The following is a 24,769-nucleotide window of genomic DNA, read 5'->3' on the forward strand; positions in this document are numbered from 1 at the left end:
AAATTACATAAAACTTCTCCTTCAAATATATTCACCTTACAAATTGCCCCTTTTATTTTAGATGATCTCATGAAAAAAAAGGAAAAATGCATTATACCCCTGTAAAAAAATATCGGTCTGTTTAAAAAGAAAAATATTGACTTATCTTTTTTAGTTATTAAAATTGAAGCAATTTACTCCATTAAAAGGTCTCCCCTATCGCAACTAGGCATACAAATATTATTTTTATATGATATATTATGTTTAACATTTATTAATAATTATAATATATCTAAATATTTATTAAATAGAAAAATATTAATTTTTATATAAATTATTTTTAATAATATATACTTTTTAGTTTAAAAATAAAATAAAAAACCTCATCCCACCCCACCCCCTAACTAGCCACCATCGCGCGCTCCCCCTACCCTGTCTCCTTCCTCTTCCCCCATTTCCTGCCCTTACCTATGCCTCTTCCCCTTTCTTTCCCCCCTGCCCCATCCCTTTCGCTGTCCCCGTTGCCGTCGCCTCCCCTCCCCCTTCTTCCCCCTCAATTGCCCCCGCGCCCCTTCACCATCGTCGGCGTCCCCCACCTTCCCCCTTCTTCCCATGCCTGCTCCCCTACCCCAGCCTTCCCCAAGCGAGTAGGAATGCCATTATGACATATGAACGAAGGACACAACCCATTGAAAATGAAACAACCAAGCGAAGGGTAGTTCGTGAAAGAGAGACCGAACGAGCCTCTGAAGGAATGAGCAGAAGAGCCCCAGAAAGCAGGCGCATGGTCGCTTCTTCTGAAGTGGGATCTAGTACTCGGAGCGGATGGCAGAGACGCGAGCCCGCGATCTCAAGAGCTGATGTCGACTACTAGGAAAACAAATTGATGAATTGAAGCGGAGAGGGGAATTAGTCACTCAGAATAAGCATTCACCATTCTGTAATAAAATTTTCGGTGAAGTTGTAAACGCGGCTTTTAAAATGCCCGACTTACCAAAATATGATGGCATAAAAGACCCTCAAGAACATGTATCTGCATTCGATTTAGTAATGAATCTTTATGGACAATCAGATTCCATAAAAGCAAAATTATTTGTGACCACCTTAACAGGGAAGACGCAGGAGTGGTTCACAAGTTTGCCTGTAGGAAGTATTGAATCGCATGAACAATTGGTATAGAAGTTTGTTTTTCATTTTGCTATCAAAAGGAAGCAAAAGATGTCTGCGACGTACCTGTTCACCATCAGGCAAAGGGATAATGAGACCTTGAAAAATTTCATGGGAAGATTCAACAATGAGACTTTGGAGGTACAAGTCCTAAGAATTGACATGATGGTGAGTATTTTGATTCACGGGCTGAAAAAAGGACCTTTTGCTTCTGCTCTAGCTAGGGATCCACCTACTAATGTGGAGCAATTGATGCGTTTGGCCCAAAAGTACATTACGAAGAGGAAATGAATACAATGAAGGATGGGGAGTGGCTGGGCAGTAGGAGGAGCCGCGATCACGAGCATGGAAAAGATTCGAAGCAGAAGATAGATTGCGGTCGCCATCCCCCCTATCAGCCAAAGTATCATCGATATATACCCTTGAACACTACGCGAACCAAGGCATTGTTGACTGTGGAGAAGTCTGATATGTTAAAATGGCCCCGCCATACAAGATTTACCCCAGCGAAAAAGTTTTCAAGCAAATACTGTAAATTTCATCGTGAGCGTGGACATGACACAGAGGAGCGCTACCAGCTGAAGGATGAGATTGAGATGTTGATAAGGCAGGGGTATTTCAAAGAACACGTTCTAAAGTATCGCACCGAGGAGACTGTTGTTCGGAGGAGTCGGTCTAGAAGTCATGAGAGGACCCAAGATCGAGGAAAAGGGGTGCAGAGAGAAGCCAAACCAAAAGATAATGTGCCTGTGAAAGGCATAATTTATACCATCGCGGGAGGACCCGAAGGGGGTGATTCTGGAAGGTCTAGGAAGGGGCAGAGTAGAAATGACCAGAGAGATCAATTAGTTGTAAGCATTGAACCAGAAGAAGAGATCACGTTTGGGAACAAAGATGTTGCGGGAAGAACAGGGTCGCAAAATGACCCCATGGTGATCAGACTAGATATAGCCAATTTCACTGTTCGTAAAGTTTTGATAGATAACGGAAGCTCGGAAAATATCATCCTAAGGGATGTTCTGGTCAAAATGGGGTAGGAAGATGCTAAGCTAGAACCTGTGGGACCCCGCTAGTTGGATTCGGAGGTCCTAAGATCATGCCGTTAGGAACCCTCGATCTCCCTGTATCTATGGGGGAAGAGCCTCGAAGAAAGACGTTGATGATCAGATTTCTAGTAGTGGACACACCGTTTGCATATAATGTAATCTTGGGAAGGCCGGGACTCAATGCTTTTCGAGCGATAGTGTCCACCTATCATTTAAAAGTGAAGTTTCCAACCAGAGCAAGAGTAGGGTGACCAGGAAGAAGCACGTAAATGCTACAATTTGTCCCTGAAAAAGGGTGAAGGCGCAAATAAAAGAAGGAAGTTAGAAGTCATTGAGGGAGGCGATGAGATATCAGAAGAGAGAACAGAGAGAATCCAGCCAGCTGAGGCCCATAAGATTGTAGAAGTGATCCAGGAAGACCCTTCCAAAACTACCAGAATAGGATCACATTTGGGCGCGCAACTAGAAACTATGATGGTATCATTGTTAAGGAAGAATGCAGATGTTTTTGCGTGGAGTTCGTCTGATTTTGTGGGAGTGGCCCCGGAAGTGATCGTTCATCGACTGAATGTGAACCCTACCATGTGACCTGTGCAGCAGAAGAAAAGGAATTTTAGCATAGAAAAGAACCAAGTAATCAGGGAAGAAGTTGAAAGGTTGCTGAATGCCGGATACATTTCAGAGGTTCAATATACAGAGTGGTCGTCCAATGTTGTTGTAGTTCCAAAGCCAGGAGGAAAGTGGAGAGTTTGTATCGACTTCACGGATTTAAACAAGGCGTGCCCAAAGGATCCATACCCACTTCCTATAATTGATACATTGGTGGATTCGACAGCGTGATATGAACCATTCTCCATGATGGATGCTTATCAGGACAATCATCAGATTTTCATGGCGGAGAAGATCGGAGCAAAACCTCGTTTGTGACCGAAAGAGAAATATATTGCTACAAAGTGATGCCCTTTGGGCTGAAAAACGCAGGGACCACATACTAGCGGTTAGTGAATAGGATGTTTGAGGACCAAATTGGAAGGACCATGGAGGTATATGTTGATGACATGCTGGTGAAGAGTTCGAGGTCGCCTGGTCACATGGTCTATCTTGAACAAGCTTTTGTGACACTCAGAAAATTCAGGATGAAATTAAACCCAATAAAATGCACTTCCGGGGTAATAGGAGGAAAATTTTTGGGGTATCTGGTCAGTGAACGGGGATTGAAGTGAACCCCGAAAAGATAGAGGCAATACTGAAGTTGAAGTCACCAACCACCGTCAAGGAGGTCCAAAACTCACCGGTAAGCTTGCATCTCTTAATCGCTTCATTTCTAAATCATCAGATAGGAATCTCCCCTTCTTTAAAGTACTGAGAAAAACCAAAAACTTTGAATGGACTGAAGAGTACGAGCAAGCATTTCTGGACCTAAAAACGTATTTACGCTCACCACCATTGCTCACAAATCCGAAAGGAAACAAGGTGTTATATGTGTACTTAGTTGTTTCCGAGAATGCAGTTAGTTCCGCGTTAGTAAGAGAAGAGGAAGGAGTGCAAAGTCCAATATATTATTTGAGCAAGATGCTGCAAGGAGCGGAGAGAAGGTATGCGCAAATTGAGAAACTAGCGCTTGCACTAGTAGTAACGGCCCGTAAATTACGACCTTACTTCCAAGGTCACCGTATAGTTGTTCTAACCAATCATCCACTCCGTAATGTGTTGGCACGACCGGAGGCCTCAGGTAGACTTGTGAAGTGGGCAGTAGAACTGGGGGAATTTGATATTGATTATCAAGCCCGGGCGTCATTGAAAGGACAAATATTGGCAGATTTTATGGTCGAGCTCGTGGGCGAGCCTGAGAATGAACCTAAGCTGGAAAAATAGATATTGCATGTAGACGGATCCTCAAATGCGAGAAATGGGCAATTGGAATTTTGATACAAGGTCCAGGAGATGTAGAGATCGAGGTTGCCGCTCGACTATCTTTCCCAGTCACAAATAATGAAGCTGAATATGATGCTCTGATTATGGGGTTGGAACTAGCGCTTGGGACAGGTGCGAAGGATTTAGAAGTGTATACAGGCTCGCAGCTTTTCGCTTTGAAAATAGAGGGTACTTACGAGACTAAGGAGGAAAGCATGATACTCTATCATAATAAAGTAAAATCCATAATGTCCAAATTTAATAAATGCCAGGTGCATCAAATTCCACGACATAAAAATGATAGGGCAGATTCACTATCAAAATTCAGAGCCACTTTGTTAGGAATTCGAGATCGCAAGATAACTGTAATGGTTAGAGAAACACCTGTGATCGCTGAGAACATTGACATTAATGTTGCAGATGAAAAGCCGTCATGGAAGGATGAGATCATTCGGTATATGAAAGAAGGGATTTTACCTGCCGACCCCACGAGTGCACAAAGACTTAAGGCAAGGGCAGTCCGATTTACATTAGTTGATGAACAGTTGTATAAAAGGACTATAGAAGGACCTTTGTTGAAATGTCTTGATCCGAAAAAGGCTGAATACGTAATGAGGGAGATTCATGAAGGGAGTTGCAGAAATCACTCCGGAGGAAGGTCTTTAGCATAAAAAGTGATCAGACAAGGATTTTTCTGGTCAACTCTAGTGAGGGACACGAAAGAATTAGTCAAAAAATGTGAGGCTTGCCAGAGATTTGCAGCGCAGATTCATACACCCGCGACCCAGATGGAACCAGTTAAGATCGCGTGTCCATTTGATCAATGGGGAATAGACATCCTGTGACCATTCTCAACTGCGCGATCTCAGAAAAAATTTATTGTGGTAGCAGTAGAATATTTCTCCAAGTGGGTAGAGGCGGAGGCTGTAGCTAAGGTGACAGAAGGGAATATAATTGAGTTTATATGGAAAAATATCATATGTCGGTTCGTAGTCCCTAGAATTTTGATCTCATATAATGGCACTCAATTTCAAGGGAAGAAGAATTGGTGTAAAGAACTAAAAATTCAACAAAATTTTACAGCAGTAGGGCATCCACAATCGAATGGGCAGGTCGAGGTCGTTAACAGGACAATTCTTCAACATTCGAAGACAAGGTTGAATTCAAAGGGATCATGATTGGATGAGTTACCTGGAGTTTTGTGGGCATACCGAAGCACCCCTAGATCCTCAGCAGGTGAGACTCTTTTTTGCCTTGTATTTGGTACTGAAGCTCTTATTCCTGCAGAGATAGGCGAGGAATCACATCGAGTGACTATGTATGACCTTGCGACCAATCAGGAGGAGCGCACTTTTGACGGAAATCAAACGAAGAGGCACCTATCGCCTACAGGATATGGAGGGTCGAGACCCACCCAGACCTTGGATCATCAAAAACTTGAAAAAGTTCTACGCTTAACTTTGAGCCTGAAAAAGGTCGCATAAATGTAAATTATAGGGAAGAGAGTTTAGTCCTCTTTTTGATGTACCTGTGAAAGGTCTAGTTGGGAGCCTGCAAAAGGCGATGTAAATTGTATCTGGAAAAGATCATATATATCATCACCTCTTTTCATTATCACCTATCAATAATGTGAGTTTTGTTTCTCTACCATTCAATCTGAGAAAGATTACAGGTTCTGAAAAAGATCGTGGGATCTGCAAAAGATCATTCGATCTGAAAAAGATCGTAAGATCTACGATAAGATCGCAGGATCTGAAAAAGATCGTGGGATCTGCAAAAGATCACAGGATCTGAGAAAGATCATTCGATTTGAAAAAAATCGTAAGATCTACGATAAGATCACAGGATTTGAAAAAGATCATTCAATCTGGGAAAGATCGTGTCGAAAGTGCAAACTTAAGATACCTGAATAGAAGATTGCAGGGTCTCTACGCAAATGTTTAATTTGAAGTATTTAAGAACACAATTTATACATTCACTGATTAACTGCTAGAACTATCATGCATTAAATTTGTGAATTTGATTAACGTAGCAAAAGTTCCAAAAATTAGATCACAAAATGTGTATGGTAAACAAGCATTGCAAGACAAAAAACAATTGTTTCCTTGAATGACCCTGGATCTATACAAAAGATATTTGAAGTATTTGCAGGCATGCGGGTCGACTGATCGAGCTCATTCATCCAAAGCCTCCACATCATCGAGCAAGCTCGCAGATTCTGTACCTTTGATCTCCGGAGGCGGCTCGGGAACGTATGGCTGAAAATTCTCATCCACGAAAGGGTTGAGCCGGTCTTGGTCGAATCCTTCAGCAAACGCACCCAACTTGTTAGCTTGGGCCTTGCATTTTTTAAAGCCCTACATCATGTAAATCCCGACTTTTATCTCGACCGCGGTATCAAAGACCGGAGTCTTCAAGAAATCCCGTGTTCCCTCCAGCCGTATGCTGCAAGTTCAAGCAGCAAACTCGGGGGAGTGTAAGAACTCTTCTCGACCTTTCGCGCGAACCTGCACGAGACCAGCTTCTTGGCCAGCAGAGAAGCCCGACCTTTGACCCTCTTCGTGTGCCCGGGCAACCTCAGTATTATGCGGTGCCTCGACCTTCTTCAAGCGAGCGACCTCGGCCTCGAGACTGGCCTTTGCATCATTAAGGCGCTGACGCTCCTCGTCCCAGTCCCTCTCCTTTGCCCGAGTGTCGTTTCGAAGCTCGCGATATTTTTGATGGATCTCCTGCTGACGCTTGCGGAGGACTGTGCACTTGATGGACAATGATCACATAAAGACTGCAGCCTAAGACACCAAAATGCAAAGTTAGAATCATTCAAGGGATGAAAGGTCGAGAATTCGAAATAATTACCTGCATTAGAGAATGGGCCCCAAACTGTTCAAGTCGCGGATAAGGAGATGAGAGGATAGCATCTTGATCGTGTGGGAGGCAGATGTTCCTTTACAGCTCAAAAGATCTTGGCCTGCCTCACTATTCAAGACGGTTCTGAGATCTAACACTCTCCAGTTAGGTGCAAGCATCGCCCCGGTTAGCTCGGCAGACCTCTGGGTTTCTGTGCGATGATCGACCTGAGCCAACTACTCAAAATCTGCGATCTCCTTAAGATAATTCAAATTTTGGTCCTCTCTTGCTCGAGCAGCCGCCTCATCCTCTTCAGTTCGCCCGTGGAAGTGCGACCGTCCATGCTTAGACTTTGAGGGGGACATGTGCTTACGTTTGTGGTGTCGGCTAGGACCAGCTACACCTCCGCCCCCAGCCTGCGACCCCATCATCTCCGTACTGGGGGAAGCGCCTCGAGTTGGGCCTCGCAGAGTCAGATCGCGTGGATGGGTCTCTTCACTGCCGATCTCGATCAGTGTCTCCGGCCTTTGCATTTCTGCAGTGGGAGTAGCAGAGGTGTCTGGATCTGGTCGTTGGGGAGTAGGATGACCTGGGGCACGATTCGGTGAAGGAGCGACTTGCCGCATAGCTCGTTCTCTAGCAGCTCGCTCTTCGCGAGCTTGAGCACGTTGAATCATACGAGCTTGCATGATTTTGGTCTATGCAAATCACGATCTCAAAAAGTTAGTAAAAAGGAAGGAGTAAGAGTATGATGTAGAAAGGATAGTGAATCACCTAACGACCCGGTGATGGGTACAAAAGCCCGAGATAGGCGCGCAAGACAGAAAACCTCTTCAGTCAGCGACTTTTTTTATAAAAATGGGTTAGAAGTGAGACTATTAATCAGATCCCCATCTAAACCCTCTCATTCAGTGACTGGCTCGGGCTTATCTACAGACCACTTAAGGGTAAAAGGCCATTTCTGACCAAGTGGAGGTCGCACGAAAATGAACCTATCTTTCCAGAGGCCAACATTGGATTTAAGGGGCTCTAAGTACCTACACTGCCTGCGGAAGGTAAGATAGAAAAAACCCCTATTTGCTGACCTAGTGGAGGTGGTGAATGAATAAAGCGATCAGAAATTGTCAAAACTAGGATCGAGATGGAGGGCTCGCATTACCACAACAAAGAGGACAATTTGGCTAATAGAGTTGGGAGAAAATTGCATCGGGTTCAATCTCAAGTCCCTAAGAATGCAAGCCACGGGAGCTGCAAAAGGCAATCTCAAGCCGGCCTCAAAATGGCCGGTCGATAATGTACAAAAACCTCTAGGAGGTGTATGCATGCGATCAAAGGAGCGAGGGATCAAAACTTCAAAATCATGTGGAATAAAATACTTCTCTTTTATTTGGGAAATGGATTGTTTCACTTTACTCGCAATACCAATCCAATGGCTATTATCTAAAGCTTGCTGAAACCTAACATGCCTAGGGGTCTCATCATCGGATGAGTTACTGGAGGGATTCGACCTTGATCTCGACCTAGACCTGAACCTAGCCCCAGAAGGTCCCTTTGGTTGTTCCTCATGCAAGGGGGAGGTCGCAGAAATAGAAAAGGAAAAGCTCGAATTAATGGAAGACATGGTACCTTGTTAAGATCGAGAAGGCAAGTCGTTGGGTATCTGGCAACGATCTCGAATGCGAGCAGATGAAGCAAATGGATTTTGAAAGGAGGGGGTATATAGGAGGGGGTATATATAGGCCACTGTATGGAAAGACGCGCCCTACCAAAGCAAGCGGATAGAAGGCGCGTGGCACCTCGACGTTCGAGCCACCAGCTGAATTTCTGACACATGGCACCCTAATTAATGCGACGATTGGGATCATAGGGTGATGATGACTCTTCAGCTCCAAGCTTCAAATAACGATAAACTCACCAAGCCTCAACCCCTAAACTTGAGATAACATCAAACATGCGACCTCGGAGAATTTCATTCGTCCCAAATCAAGAGATTTTACTTCTCCCCAATGTAATGAATTACATTTGGAAGAAGTGGGGAATTATGATGGGGATGTCGTAAGAAAGAGGAAGATTAAAACAAATCTTTACCAGTTGGTCGCACGGTAGGTCGTTGATCGAAGCACAAAAGAACATCTACAAGGTCGCAAGCAAAGGTCGTGGAATCATATGTGGCATATTGTGGCTTGATGATGTCTCAATCGGGCCAAACAGACTCGGATCCGACCCGCAATACTCCTCGGACAGGTGTCCATCGGAGAAATAGCTTAGCCATTGCATGGTTGAGCATGGATGTGACACTTGTTCTGCAGGTGGGCCCCAGATTGTCTATAAATACTCCAAATCCACAGTCAGAGAAGGTACATAATTCTACACACATCAGTCACTTATTTAGATCACAGCATTTTACCTTCGACCCTAGTATCTGGCTTAAGCATCGGAGTATCGTCGTCGGGACGATCCCGACTAGCTTTGTATTTTATTTCCAGATAACAGATACAAATCGGTGATGTGGTGTTAAGAGCCGCCCGCACATTAGGCCCCCTTGACGCGCACTTCGGCTACTCAACCGTTCTACATGGCCGACCACTCAGCCTTCATCGACAGACGACGGACATCCAACAGTCTTAGAGTCCTAGGTGTAGGCCTTTTATTGCTTTGTTATTTGCTTTCTATTGTTTAGATTGCTCAGGGGAACGTTACGCCTCCTGAGGTGCAAATTTCAGGTTTTCTATTGTCTAGTGTAGGAAATATGATTTATTTTTTTAAGCCTATTATAGGGGGGAATGAGTTCAATAAGCTTGGTATAGTAACGTGTTAGAGTCCCCCTCAAGGCGATCCCCTTGCTCTAGCATCGTTGATCATTGTATACGCACTTTTCAGTTCAATGCAATCTAGTTTTCTGAATTCGCATGTGCAATTTACGGTTTTGTGATTTGTTCCTCCCTACTCTGATATATTTCGGCGCTCTGCATTAGTGCTGAGCGGAGGTGTGTGCGGAGATTGGCGGACGTAGTTAGCGGACTACTAGCCACATGGTGCGCTTTGCGATAGGCGCCTCGTGAGAAGTGGTATCAGAGCCTCGTGCCGAGATGGGGTCGAGGCGTACGACTGCTACTACTGCAAAGGCGTCGGGGCAAGATCCGGAAAGCCCGCGACACGCCGCAGCTTCATCCAGCGAGAGAGCTGAGAACCCGAAGGACGGACACTCCCAGTTGGCGGAATTGGAGGAGAAGGTCTCTTCCCTAGAATCTGAGATCACGGTGTTGAATTCGAAGTTGGACGAATGTCGGCACGTGATTCAGGATATGGCTGGCGTCTTCGGCAACGACAACATTGCCGATATGCGGCGTGACATGGAATAGATGTCCATTCAGATTGGGTTGCTTCAGTGTGCAGTGGGTAGCACGCCTATGGTTGCTCACGACCCCGGTGCTAGGCTTCGAATCCCCGAACCGATGGCCTATAGCGGTGAGCATGATGCGAAGGAGGTCGAGAACTTCCTCTTTGACATGGAACAGTACTTCCTTGCGGCAGACGTGCGGGACGAGGCAAGGAAGGTTGCGACTGCAACCATGTATCTGACTGGTGATGCAAAGCTGTGGTGGCGTACCAAGTTTGCAGAGATCCAGACCCATCAAGTACAGCTCGATATGTGGGCTCTTCTACTGGAAGCGATCAGAGAGTAGTTCTTCCCCGAAAATGTGGAGTACAATGGTAGGAGGGCATTGCGAAAGCTCGAACATACAGGTTCTGTGCGGGAATATGTGAAAGGTTTCTCAGCGCTGATGCTGAACATCCGAGACAAGTCGGAGGCAGACAATCTGTTCACTTTCATGGAAGGCTTGAAACAGTGGGCGAGAACTGAGTTGCAGGGAAAATGGGTGACTGATTTGAGTTCGGCTATTATAGCGGCCGAGCGCCTGGCAGATTTCAACCAAGAGACTCGGAAGGATAGGCAGGCGACGTCTGGTCCTGCGCAGAGTAAGCCGAGTGGGTTGAGATCGTTCAGGAATAACTTCAACAGAGGTGGGGGAGACCAGAAACCCCACACGCAGAATGGCTCTCAGGGCGGTTCAGACAGGAACAAGCCCCAGGAGAACAGGCAGGGAGCACCAGAGAGGAGGAGAGGGTGTTTCTTGTGCGATGGTCCGCATAGGTATCGGGACTGCCCGAAGAGACCAGTGTTAAATGCATTGGCAACGACCTTTGTCGACAATGCGTCATCCTCAAAGAGTGTGGAGCCACAAGCAGCGGCAGGTGGCGAGAATGACACGGAGGAGGATGAGTACAATTTGGGGGCCGTATCCCAATGGTGCAACACAGTCTCTACGGCGGCGGCGAAGAGAGTTGTGCCACCCCTTGCGAGAAAGACTGTCCCGGCTCTTACTGTGGAACAACCGAAAAAGAAAGAAGAAGAAGTTCAGCCCCGGATTCCTAGGAAGAAAAGGTTGATGTTCGTTGATGTGAAGATTCATGGCAAGCCGATTCGAGCCATGATTGATACAGGAGCCTCTCACAACTACCTTGCGAGTGCCAAAGTGGCGAGACTCGGGATCGTGCTGTAGAAGGGAGTTGGGCGTATGAAGGCGATCAACTCGGCTGCACAACCCATTGCCAGTGTAGCCAAGTCTGTGTTGAAGGTTGGTGCTTATGAGGGCAAGACCAATCTTTCTGTTGTGGTAATGGACAACTTCAAGCTTATCCTTGGGCTTGAATTTCTACGGGATACACGCACTGCAGTCTTACCTCATATCGATTCGCTGATGATGATGGGAGCGAAACCGTGTGTCATCCCCACCTTGGCCAGACGTACTGGAGAGAGGAATTTGTCGGCCATGCAGTTTGAGAAGGGTCGCAAGCGGAATGAACCATCCTACTTGTGCACTCTTTGTTTTGATGAAATGGAAGAGGTGTCAGGGCCCATCCTGGGCTGCATCAAGAAACTGCTGATGGAGTTTGAGGACGTGATGCCTGACGAGCTGTCTCGGAAGCTACCGCCAAAGAGGGCAGTGGATCACGAAATTGAGTTGGTGCCTGGCACGAGGCCGCCCGCCAGGGCACCGTACAGAATGTCGCAACCTGAGCTTGTGGAGCTTAGGAAGCAGTTGAAGGATATGCTGGAGAGCGGAATCATCAAACTGCGAAGTCGCCATATGGAGCGCCGGCCCTGTTTCAGAAGAAGGCCGACGGCTCCCGCACACTAGGCCCCCTTGACGCGCACTTCGGCCACTCAACCGTTCTACATGGCCGACCACTCAGCCTTCATCGACAGACGACGGACATCCAACAGTCTTAGAGTCCTAGGTGTAGGCCTTTTATTGCTTTGTTATTTGCTTTCTGTTGTTTAGATTGCTCAGGGGGACGTTACGCCTCCTGAGGTGCAAATTTCAGATTTTCTATTGTCTAGTATAGGAAAAAGGATTTATTTTTTTAAGCCTATTATAGGGGGAAATTAGTTCAAGAAGCTTGGTTTAGTGACGTGTTAGAGTCCCCCTCAAGGCGATCCCCTTGCTCTAGCATCGTTGATCATTGTATACGCACTTTTCAGTTCAATGCAATCTGGTTTTCTGAATTCGCGTGTGCAATTTACGATTTTGTGATTGTTCTTCCCTACTCTGATATATTTCGGCGCGCTGCATTAGTGCCTAGCGGAGGTGTGTGCGGAGATTGGCGGACATAGTTAGCGGACTACTAGCCACATGGTGCGCTTTGCGGTAGGCGTCTCGTGAGACGTGGGAAGGTCGTGATTGTTGATCGTAGTCAAACGTGATCGAGGCGGATCACTGCCCAAGACAGATCTGAGTTTCTCTCATTTTCTCTCTCTTGGAGCTTGTTTGATCTCTAAGGTGCTATATTTTCCCTTTATTTTCTCAGTTTTCTATAATGATTGTGTGTGGTTTTATGCAAATATATATATATAGTGTTTTGCTGTAAAAAAAAAATTGTGATTAACAGGAATTGAGAGCTCTTTCTCTCTCTAAAGTCTAACCCTCTATCTCTCTCGAAGGCGCGAATTCGGAAACAATTGCAGAGGGCGAAGACGGAAAAAGTTGCAGAACTCCAACTCCAGCTTCACGTCCACAAATCCACCATTAACAGGTGTTTTTTCTTCTTTTTATTTTTATTTTGACATTTTATAGTAGAAAGCAAGTTTTGCTTTCAAGGCGTTTGACGAAATGCCTGATTGAATTTTCAAAGTGTTTGATTAAATGCATTGGCTGGATTTTTGTATCATGAGCTCGAGCTTGAGCGCAGATTTTGGCTGAACTCGGCTCGTTTACACCCCTAAATACAATATCAATGGATGTACTTATAATTTTGTAACAAATATGTGTATTTGTGTAACTATGCCTAACCTTATATATATATACTGATTCTATTAGTGATAATTTTCTCTCAAAAGCTTATGTATTTAATTATCTCGATTTTGAGATGAAAATTACATTAGTGGATAATTTGCAAATACATATGCAAGTCATTTCAAGTCTTAGTATCTCCATCTTTGAGGGTGTTTGACTAAGTTTATTTGAAATATTTTATAAGTTTTTTAATCTTATAAGATGTTTTAAAAATTTAAAGACATTGAGTCTTATTTTAGAATAAGTTCTTAAAGTGTTTGGATAAATAAAATAGTAGAGCTTATAAAATGTTAGAACATTTGGCATAATAAACTCTTTATATTGTAATAACGACCGAAAAAGTCATCAAACTTTTAGAATTTAAAATTATATAATTCTAACAAGCATATACGATGAAGAACATCTTATTTTAGAATCTTATAAGTTCTTAGAAAATTTAATAGATAACTTTTAAAAATTTATAAATTTTGAAACATTTTCTAAAATGTTTTGAGGAGTTTATACGCTCAGCCTAATACCCTCTTATATTTACAGTGATATGGTATTAGTCATTTAATTTATAAATAAAAATAATTATCTTGAATGCACTTGACAGTTCCAGAAAAAAAATATATATATATACATATATTCGGATTAGAAAGTATTTTTTATTTTTATATTTTTGTATTAAATATAAAGCATTGATTATATCATGAAAAGTAAGGAAATGAGAAGAGCGAGCGGGGGTGGGTGGACGCTCCTTGGGACCCACAGCCACAGGGGCGGCCCATTTCCTCCCGACCATTCTGTTCTCTCTTTTTTCAAATAAAGCAAATTTGACCGTCCAACTTTCACTACTCGCATTTCACAACATTCCATTTACATACTTTCTCCTTTCTGGAATTATGTTCTCAACCCACATGCGGCGGTCTCAGTCCACGCGACATGTTGCATGTGGGCTAAAATATCTCATCATCATCATCATCATCATAGTCTAATTTATGAGTAGAGAAGCAGCACTAACGACGAGCAAAAAGCACAGTAGACGACAACTCAACACATTACATTGCGGAGGAGTGTGAGAAAAAGGGTCTTAAAGTAGATTTTGTGGCATGGCATCAACAACCCCCACCCAAGCTTCTCTCCCCACCCAAAGGTAATGATGAAAAAGTTGACCCTTTTCAGCTCATGTTCGTTCTTGATTGATTCTTCACATTTTACTAAACATTCAACTAAGTATTTGCTTGAAATCTTGAATGTTTGGCTGAGTAGGAACGGCACTTGTAACTTGTTGATTTGATCCTGTTTGTTTTAGTTGAGTTTTCAGCTATTTTGTTCTAAGGGTATTGACTCAGGATGGAAGCCCGACTCCTAATCTATGGAATTTGAAGAAGGGCAAAATTCTGAATTTCATTTGATTTTACTGATGAAATCTAAAGATATACCTAAATAAGCCGGGATGGCTGCCCAATTCAGCCTTTTTTGCTTATATCTGTATTGACCTGAGAATCATATAGCTTGAGTTCTTTCAAGTGTATCTTGTGCAAACTGGTCATTTCTGTGTTTATCTCCTTCCACTATCGTAATTCTATTTGATTGTTGATACTTTTAGGTACTATGTGTAGTGGGATTTTGTGTTACTTGTAGTGAAACATTAGATCAAGGCTTAGGTTCACTGTCACTAATTAAAGAAACTTTGCACAGAATTCTGTGAGAAGACTAAAGAGTAACTTACTTGGAAGCCATGTATATAGTTAAATTATTAGCTTTTAATTGTTAGCCTTTATTCTACGGTTTCTTGTATGTGATGCTGTGTTCTTGAATTACTTGTTTGCTTCCAGGGAGTCGATAACTCTGCCTGGTGAAGTGAACCTATTGAAAGCTATTTTGATGAATGAATTATTGGTGTTATAAGCCCCTCGAGTGATTCTTGTCTGAGAGAGTTCCAAGTGTAAAACTAAGAAGGGTCTACTTTTCCCTTTATTTTGTGTACAAAGGATTCATAAGCTTTGGAAGAAGAGCAAATCTTTGATCCTATGCTTCTCACCTGTTCAGTTACAGGGCAGCCAATCCAGTTTTTAAGTCTATCTTGTGCAATGGTTAGTACAAAATGACTTCTTTCTCCCTTCCAAGAGTGAAGGCTGAGGTAGAACAGAAAACCATAAAATGCTAGGTATCGGTTTTATCGGTTGGCTGACTTTCCAACTATAGGAATTTTCTAACAGCTGCACAACTGGATTTGGATCGGTAGATCAATTCATGAGTGAGTTCCTCCGACAGCCGAGTAGTTTAGCTTCTAATACCAAAAAGTGGTGTTTATTCTGTATATGAAAACACTCTCCTATATTCTGTCTTGGTGAATGCGGTTTGTGGAAATGGATATCAAGGTTCACTGAAGCTTATCACCCACCATACACCTAGGTTAATAAACTTATAGTATATGAGTAAGGCAAAGTGTTATTTGTTATGTTCTACTTGTAATATTCATTTCCTCTGATGGTTAATGCATATATCAATTTCTTGAGAGTTAAAGCATCGACTTTCTTATCAAAATTTTCTGACTTTTTGTTGTCTGATGATCGTGCGGATAAGAGGTAGTAAATTCAAGATTTGCTGCTAGCTTTTGTCGTTTCATTTCAAAGCATTTTGGCAAGCATACAACATCTTGTATTCCGTGATATAAAAATGCTGGCTGATTGCATGTTTAGTTTAGAAATTATTTCCTTTAACCATCGCAACTTATGATACAGTGTCTTTGGGAGTTAAGTTTATTAGATGCAAAATGGTTATGTAAAAGTTAAATTTGTTAGGTTACATTGAGTAAGTGAGCATTATACAAAGAAGCAAAGGAAAAGCCAAAACTTCTGGTAATGCATAAAGTAAAAATCTGCTGTTGTTCACTGCCCAAAAGTGGTCATATTTTGTAGTTTTTAAGATGTCTAAATGCCTGTGTGGAGGGATTTGGAGAGGTAGAAGTTATGTAACTCTATGTTGTAGTTGATGAAATTTCACAGTTGTTGCAATGAATTGTGTGGTTTCAGGTTATTAGGAAGAGTTGCACTGGTCACGGGAGGTGCCGCTGGCATCGGAGAGAGCATCGTGCGTGTCTTTCACAAACAGGGTGCAAAAGTTTGTATAGCTGACATTCAAGATGACCTGGGCCAGCGCATTTGTGAAAGTCTTGGTGGTGGCCTGGATATTTCCTTTTGCCATTGTGATGTAACCATCGAAGACGATGTCAAGAATGCAGTAGACGTCACTGTAGATAGGTATGGTACTCTCGACATAATGGTGAACAATGCTGGGACGGCTGGCCCACCTCGCCCAGACATCCGTGAAGTTGAACTCTCGTTATTTGAGCAGATCTTTGATGTCAATGTGAAAGGTGTTTTCATTGGTATGAAACATGCAGCTCGTATAATGATACCTGCCAAAAAGGGCTCGATAATATCTCTTGCCAGCGTCGCAAGTGCCGTAGGGGGCATTGGCGGACATGCATACACAGGATCCAAGCATGCGGTTGTAGGGCTGACGAAGAGTGTTGCAGCTGAGCTAGGAAAACATGGGATACGCGTCAACTGCGTGTCGCCTTATGCCGTTGCGACGCCCATGGCTCTAGCCCACTTGCCTGAGGAGGAGAGAACTGAGGATGTATTGACCGGATTTCGTCGTTTCGCCGAGGCTAATGCTAACCTGCAGGGCATTGAATTGACAACAGAGGATGTCGCCAATGCCGTGCTCTTCTTGGCCAGCGACGAGGCTAGGTACATAAGCGGCGACAATCTCATGGTTGATGGTGGCTTCGCAAGTTCAAACCACTCCCTCCGGGTATTCCGATGAAGATACTCTCTATTGTCCATGTTGTAACTCTTGTAAGAATGAAGAATGAATTGTCTCCAACAACTTTTTGTAATTTTTATGCATCCGTATTGCCTTCAGGAAATTTCATGCTGGGTTCAAGAGCCGACAGACCCCAAGGAAACAATTCAACAGTTGAACCCAAGTGTTCTGTGCACACAAGTCAATGTTATAGGGAAAATGCAATTTGCCCTAGAAAATAAAATAGTAATTTATCTTCTTGTTTTATAAAAAATAGATCAAAATACCCTCTTGGTCTAACAGTGCATTACTTTGTATATTTTTTAATCAATAAAATATTATTTTATTTATATATATTTACTTTAATATATTTATATAAATAACATTTAATATATTAATATTATATATTAGTATATAAAAATTATATATATACATTTAAACAGTCCTTTCTTCTTTGTCCCTACATTGCTGACTGTCGCTGCCGGCAGCCCCTTCCCCTTGCGCTACCATTGGCCCGCCGCCTCCCCTTTCCTCCTCTCTGTAGCGATCCCCTTCCCTCTTCCTCGTGTTGCTGCCACCCTCGCTGCCTCGTCTCATGGCCGTAGCCTCCTCCCCTTCTGCGTCTAGATTCGGCCTCCGCCCCCCTCCCCCTTCCCTTCGCATCCTCCTCCTCCCCTCCCTTGCCCAGTCCGCCTTTGCCTAGATCCGTCCTGCTCTTGGCCGCCGCCGCCTCCTCCTCCTCCTCCTTGCTCCCTCTTCCACTAACATCTCTCTTTCACATATATATAAATAGGTTGGTTATAAAAGTATAAATATATATATGTATATATATACATTCAAATAATCATATATAATATATTATTTTTATTTTTATTTACTTAATTTAAATTGTAGATTTAAAATAGATAAAATCTATATCGTTGATTTATTAGTTAAATTTGGAGTTTAGATTGATCAAGATCCAACGGTTATTACATAAGAACATAAATATTATTTTAAATTTTAAATTAAAAAATAAAAAAATAGAAAAAGCCCGTGTAATACACTAAACGCATCAGGGGGGTACTTTGCTCTATTTCTAATAACACAGGGGGATAAATTGCTATTTTTTAGCAGGGGATAAATTGCTCATTTCCCATAATATAGGAGGGAAATTACATATAACCCCAATGTTATATATGAGATTTTGGGTGATAAAGTAATCGTTGTGACTTACATACTAAAATAGGTACTGGAACGGTCTTTGGTTAAGTTCAAGTTCATCCAGGACATTTGCGTAATGTTTGGATTAATGTTTTGGGTGTTTTTGTTTTGGTGTTTTGGAGATAGAGAGAGAAAAATAGAGATAAGTTAGTATGTGTTTTGAGATAGATTGTATGTTTGGATTTGTGTTTTGATATAATATAAAATAGTATAAAATAAGTGGCGTAGGTTTGATGTTGGGATTTGGGAGATAGGAGTTACTGTTCATTGTCAAATCATGTCTTTTAATATATATATTTAGTAATATATATATATGTATGTATATAGTATTTTGTTTGTTAGTGAAGTATAATATATATATTTATGTTAAATAATTTTTTTTATTGAGGCATTTATTTTATATTTTAAACAATATTTATAATTTAAATGCATGATTGAATACATTGTAGTATTGTCTCTTAAATGGTTTTGTTAGACTTTATATTTGGAATAAAAAAATATAATATATTAAATTTAAATAAAAAATTTAGAATTACGTATGTATTATTGGTATATTGTCCTCAAATTTCAAATTTCTTAAATATTTCATTGAAATAGGAAAAATTATAAGTATAAAATATTTAAATGGTCTAAATTGAAATTTTTTTTAATCAGCGTTAAAATGCTCTATATAACGTGTTGAAAATAGATTCGTTAAAATTTTACATGCGAACAGATAAATTTTATTAGATAATTGAAGTAATAAAAATACGAATTAGATATATAGTACTGATATATTGTCAGTAGTGTACGAAACTACTACAGTATTTTTCGTTAGGTAGAAAAGTTTTATATTTCTTAACTAAGTAGCATTGAAAAATATCTTTAATATCAATGATTTCATAAGTTAATGATTATTTTTTAGTAGTAATTATTGCTTACATTTCACATATATTATATATTAAATAATTTTTTAAACATATACTGAAAATAATTTAAAAAAAAACAATTAAATCTCAATTGCTTTGGTGTTGAATAGATTTGTTTAGATTAAATCGGTGCGGTGAAAATTATTTCATGGCCGTTTATATTCGTGGTGAAAATAATTGCTTGATAAATCGAACAATAGCCACTTTGCATTACGCATGCAGTAATGCTATATTGCCCAATATTTTTGAAATTTTTTTTACAAATATTGTTTGTCATGTAAAGAACGATGTGTTGAGTAAAAAATATATAAATAATTAAAGGTCAGTGAATTAGTATCGATTAGTTAAAAACAGAATAGAGGAAATATTTTACTTGTACCATATAAAGTTGTCATATTTTTAGGGAATTGTTAAAATCTTAAAACACATCGGCACGACATATAAGAAACGAATGCGTTTGACAATGACAAACTGCTCGAGTACTTGTTCCAGCTTTACTAATTAAATCAATATTTGACGTAGAGTTTTCATATTCGGCCATTGTAATTCTAAGGACCGTCACGCCGTCGTGGTGGGAGTCCCTATGGTCGGCGTGAGCGTGCTGTGCTGTCGCCCTCACTGTACGACTCGGCACCCCCATCCTGCTGCACGCCAAATCGACGAATATAATCAGTCCACGATCCAATTTCCCCCACTTCTGAACCCATGTCAAGACTGCGTCGTGCGGCTATCTGGGTACTGTGTGGCACCGGTGGGGCAACATCGCCACGAGCTACATGTTCCACTGCATCCCAACTGGCAATGTGTGTATGCGTCTGTGCCGATGGGACAGTAGAATCCGATATGACAATTGGTGCATGCTGGCCTCCTCTCACCGGAATACGCACGGTGTGACTGCTCTCGTTGTCCGGTGCATCGCCGTGGGCCTCAGCAGGAACATTTGGCAACATCAATGGGCCCCAAACCTCTAGCATACTGGGATAATGTGGCTCTGGATAATGATAGTACCGTCTAGCCAATGGAAAGTGCTGCAAAAGGGTTAATTGAAAGGTGTTTGTGCGTTGCAAAATAATGTATGTAATTTGAAATGACAATTGTTAAATGGATTTCATTACATTTGCAATAACATGACGTACCTGTGACGCGTGTGGTCGTACCTCGGAGGGAAACACCATAACAAATGTTTCAATATCATAAAAAACCCCTGTTAGCTGAGTGATGCCGTGAAACTGGCGAAATCGAGTTTTGAACTCGTAGAACTTAGCACGGACTTGCTCTCGTGTGTAGGGGTATCAAAAATGTCTTCGTAATGCACGTTTGGGTATTGCATCTTTGTGGGTTTGATTATATATGACAGTGTCATAAAAAATAAGCACGATATTTGAACAATGCTACAGTTTAGATAATATTTGTCCTAAAGCAGAAAATAGATATTTATATCACATTAAATATAAAAAAATAATTGATTATATATGAATTGTATCATATTAAATATAAAGTAATAGCGTCTCTCAGAATATATTTAACTAAAAAGTAATATATAAATTATATTTTTAATTTCTTTTCTTCACCAGGATTATTTATTTTTGTGTATAAGATAAATCATATTGTCCGATTAAATTGAAATGTGAGAACTAATTCATATTATACAGTGACATACCAGTACACGATAAATTATTTGCAGACCGTCATTTTTTATAGTAAATCATAAATAATAGTAGACTTATAAACAACCCTTAAAGGATTCTAAATAATCTAAATCTCATTTTAAATGAAGTTTTTCTCTTCAAAATATTGATATATTTAAATTTTATATAAAATTATTTATAATTAATTTTGTAGATCCTTCTGTCCAAATGTAATATCAGATGAATAATATATAAATTTGATATCAAACATCCTTCAAACTTTGAAATATATATATATAGAAAATAAATAAATAATTATTGAATAAAGTAGGGTTGGTGAGTTAGATGGAATAAGACATAATAATGTCGTGATTATGGAAAAAAATAAATAATAATCTTAGGGCAAGATATTCATGCAATGGTCTCCGACGGGAAAATCATAATTTGTAAATCGTATCAATTTGATGCCCGAGGTGCAAATGATCAACTCAATATTTATATACCGAATTCAAGCCTTTTCAGATTTTCTCTACCACTACTCGTAAATGATTATAGCCTGAGTCTTCGTAGCACACTTATGGACCCGAACTTGGGTGGTCTATCCATGACCAGAACAAACTTGTGCTCAATTACTTGTTGCAATAAGGATAATGCAAATAAGCTCAACACAACAATCCTAATTTCTGACTACCCAGGAGCAACATTGAAAAATCCCGAATTCAGTCGGATATCATCCAACTGTACTTCAGAAAACTTCCAAGCAAATCAATTTTAAAGAAAAACTAAGCTCACACCCATCATGAGTAAAAAGCATTTACAGCAAAGTAGGGTATAGAGAGCCATCAACACCCAATGTAATTATCATAAGATCATAAACCAGACATGCAAAATAGCAAGAAGATATATTTGCATTTTTTTCATACAAATTAATTCTCTCACACTCTTCACTGCCAAACAGAGTTGTAATTATTCACAATCCAAACATGCACAAATCATATGAATGTAGCTCACATAAACAAGAAATAATTAGCAACTTAGCAACTTAGAAGAGACTGACTTCCAGGCAAAGAGACTTAATTTGCACTCATTAGTAAGTTCTCACATGGCATCCCAAACTTAAATTTCCTTAAGAACAGATTGATTAAGCTTGACCTCCATGGATCAGTCTCTGTTGTTGCTATCAATCTGAAGCATGTTCTTATCCAATTATCTCATGAAGAAGACTATTCCAGATTATGGCTGAGGGGTGAATGGGTCTTTTATAATTATCCTATATTTAAATGGTCTCTTATAGATCATCACAAATAAAGAACCTAATAATCCAATAGATATGCAAGTTTCATGAGACAGCTTTAACTTAAATAACCACAACCCGAACTCTAGCAAACAACATAAAATCAGAATTATTAAAGGGATTAACAAGTACCTTTTTCAATGAACGTACGAATATGATGGTTCACAAGTAGAACACCAACAAAAGTGGAATGCAAGCTACCGTTCCAAGAGTGCTACACTATACGTACTCAATAACCAATACAAGCATTTGTACTTTGAAGTTTAGATGCAGTAGTTTTTTTAGAGAACGATATGAATGCTATATATATAGACATAATAAGTAACATATATGTTATAGTCTCAAATAGGCCAAAAGTGACACTGTTGCCATGTGAAGCATTCACAAACAACTTGCAAATAATAGGACTGCAGTCAATGTAGCAAAAAGCAAAGCTGACACAACAATGCATATCAGTCATGCATTACACACTAAAGTTTAAAAGTTAAATAATTGACTGCCACAACGGTCCAATTTCAGTAAACATAATGATAAAGCTGTCACTGAAATGTTATCCAAAATAGTAGTAGCAGAAAATTGCAGTGTATAGTCACAATTGATATACACTTTAATACTTATTGCAATAAATACTCATCACGCTGCAGCAAAACAGGTATGTATAGTGCACCGACACTATATACTACAACTTACCCAAATCAATTTCTTAAAATATGTAAAAAAGAATTTCAATATACAAATCAGTGATAATTCTTCTCAATAACCCACATATTGTTCAGCAACAGAAATACATTGATACAAATAATTCATAATAAAAAAGAAAAATCCTAAATTTAAAGAAAGATTGACAGTGCAGCTGACCCTACCGTCTGACCAAGCACTGGAAGCGCAATACCGCATTCGCCATGGCTGGCATCGTTTTCATCTGCATTCCCATCGCCATGAAATCTGCCGAGCTTGAGCAACGTCCACATCTTCCAGTTCATCCAATTCCCTCCCAGATCTGGTGCAAGAACTTTGGGAACAAGGATTATTAGTTTGTAATAAGTTTTGTAATGCAACTATAAAAATCACATTACCTTCTGTAATCAATTTCGGATTGTGTATTTCTGGGGTACTTTTATTTTTGAAACAAGTGACTGTGAGGGCTGAGGTCTCCGTTTGATGAAATAAAAGACAATTGAATTGGTGTTCAAAAAAAAAAGAAAAAGAAAGAAAATAAGGAAAAGAAACGCGACCAGAAAAACAAAAATGAAGAAGAAAAAGAGAAGAAGAAAAGGAAAGAGAGAAAAAAGAAGAAAGAAGAAAAGGAAAGAGAGAAGAAAGAAGAAAGAAGAAAAAAGAAAAGAAAGAGAGAAGAGACAAGGCTGCAGAGAAAAGAGGGAGAAAAGAAAAAGAGAAGAAAGACGACAAGAAAGAGAGAGAAAAGAAAGGAGAGAGAAAAGAGAGGAGAGAGAAAAAAATTAAAAAAAAAATATATAACTTGCACACCTAGTGAAGGTGTGCAAGTTATATATACAAACACCATTTTGTGTTTTGGCCAAAACACAAAACACAAAAACAAACATAGGCTTGTTGTCCGCCTTTTTGAGGCTCTTCACCCACTTCCCTCAAGGAGGCGAGGCCGCCTACATGCCTTCGCACCTCATCCACGTTGATATAGTGTGCACTGCCCCATCACAATTAAACATTGTTGTATAAGGTATTGTCATCTTTACATGAAACTTTATAGATTTATTTTTAAAAGAGCACCTTGCTAGCTTGGGAGAATGAAGCTCGTGGATTATAGCCCTCGGATATTTGTAAAATATATTTCATTCAAGTTATTTTTTAAGGTGGGTTGCCTTTCAATTTTCTCACAACTGGTCACAGAGAAACCTGATTCTTCAGCTTTGGCGAGCTTACTGTAGGATGTTAAAAATAGTACTAAGCAGCTTTCATCACGTATTGCGTGAGGCCAGTATCTCAGCCCACATATTACTGGAGCTGCTAAAACTAACTCTGAAGTTGTTGTTGAGCCAATATTATTTTCTCCACGATATATTGCATATTTCCTTAAAAAATTTAAAAAAAATTAAAAAAATATGAAATAATTGGATGAGGTGGATGAAAAAATTTGAATTTTTTAAAAATTATCCACTTAGTTCATAATTCTTTTCTAAAAAAATTCAAAAAATAAGTAAATTATGATTTATAGTTTACAAGGTCATTTTGGTCAGTTCACTATAAAAAAAATGGACGGAGATCTAATGGGAACTAACGGATTGGACTAACTATTAAACAACCGTTAAAATGGGAGGTATATTTATAATTTTTTAGACATCGTGAAAATACTTTTAATTATGTCAGATGTCAAAAAAACTTCTTATAATTTACGCTATTTTTTAGGGTGCTTTTCTAAGTTGCCCTTCAATATTAGTGTTCGTTGATCTAAATCTGATCAATTTCACTATATATAACGTCGAAACAACATCTAATTTTTTTTATACGAATGCCGGAATTCTACGCGTCACTTCCATCATGTTTGTTAGGTAATTGAGTGAGTGAAATTTTGGAGCTCGATGTCGGGGTCAATAATAATTTACCCGATTGTGATATTGAAAATGAATAAATTATTCTTTATAAAAAA

The 24,769-nt window shown here is 40.3% G+C and overlaps 2 protein-coding genes and 1 long non-coding RNA gene across 5 annotated transcripts; 2 read left to right on the forward strand and 1 right to left on the reverse strand.

Moving 5' to 3' along the window:
- Positions 1-12,893: 12,893 nt before the first annotated feature.
- ABA2 (NAD(P)-binding Rossmann-fold superfamily protein) lies at positions 12,894-17,253 on the forward strand. 3 transcript variants are annotated; one of them, XM_011093512.3, is made up of 3 exons: positions 12,894-13,052; positions 14,301-14,447; positions 16,333-17,253. In XM_011093512.3, the coding sequence occupies exons 2-3, from the start codon at positions 14,404-14,406 to the stop codon at positions 17,129-17,131; spliced, it is 843 nt and encodes a 280-aa protein (XP_011091814.1). In that variant the 5' UTR covers positions 12,894-13,052; positions 14,301-14,403; the 3' UTR covers positions 17,132-17,253. The 3 variants fall into 3 exon arrangements, with proteins under 3 accessions (XP_011091814.1, XP_011091816.1, XP_088742268.1); XM_011093514.3 differs by having other exon boundaries at positions 14,309-14,447; XM_088886142.1 differs by having other exon boundaries at positions 14,334-14,447.
- Positions 17,254-19,662: 2,409 nt separating this feature from the next.
- LOC110012685 (uncharacterized) lies at positions 19,663-22,427 on the reverse strand. Its single transcript, XR_016067755.1, has 2 exons — positions 20,358-22,427; positions 19,663-20,249 (listed from the first exon to the last, which is right to left on the reverse strand). It is a non-coding gene; the product is annotated as an uncharacterized LOC110012685 (long non-coding RNA).
- A 243-nt stretch (positions 22,428-22,670) lies between these two features.
- LOC148786708 (uncharacterized) lies at positions 22,671-23,343 on the forward strand. Its single transcript, XM_088886243.1, has 3 exons — positions 22,671-22,692; positions 22,788-22,795; positions 23,019-23,343. Exons 1-3 carry the CDS (start codon positions 22,671-22,673, stop codon positions 23,175-23,177), a joined length of 189 nt encoding a protein of 62 aa, XP_088742369.1. The 3' UTR covers positions 23,178-23,343.
- The last annotated feature ends 1,426 nt before the right edge of the window (positions 23,344-24,769 follow it).

This window comes from Sesamum indicum, linkage group LG10 (genome assembly GCF_026168435.1).
Source record: "Sesamum indicum cultivar Baizhima isolate 11 linkage group LG10, ASM2616843v1, whole genome shotgun sequence".
NCBI lineage: Eukaryota > Viridiplantae > Streptophyta > Magnoliopsida > Lamiales > Pedaliaceae > Sesamum > Sesamum indicum.

What these genes read in the sequence shown, in the direction of transcription:
- LOC148786708 (XM_088886243.1), top strand. Translation starts at nt 22,671, where the DNA reads ATGATAAAGCTGTCACTGAAAT.
- ABA2 (XM_011093512.3), top strand. Translation starts at nt 14,404, where the DNA reads ATGGCATCAACAACCCCCACCCAAGCTTCTCTCCCCACCCAAAG. An exon ending in GCTTCTCTCCCCACCCAAAG is followed by an intron (nt 14,448 to 16,332) that starts GTAATGATGAAA and finishes GTGTGGTTTCAG; the next exon opens with GTTATTAGGAAGAGTTGCAC.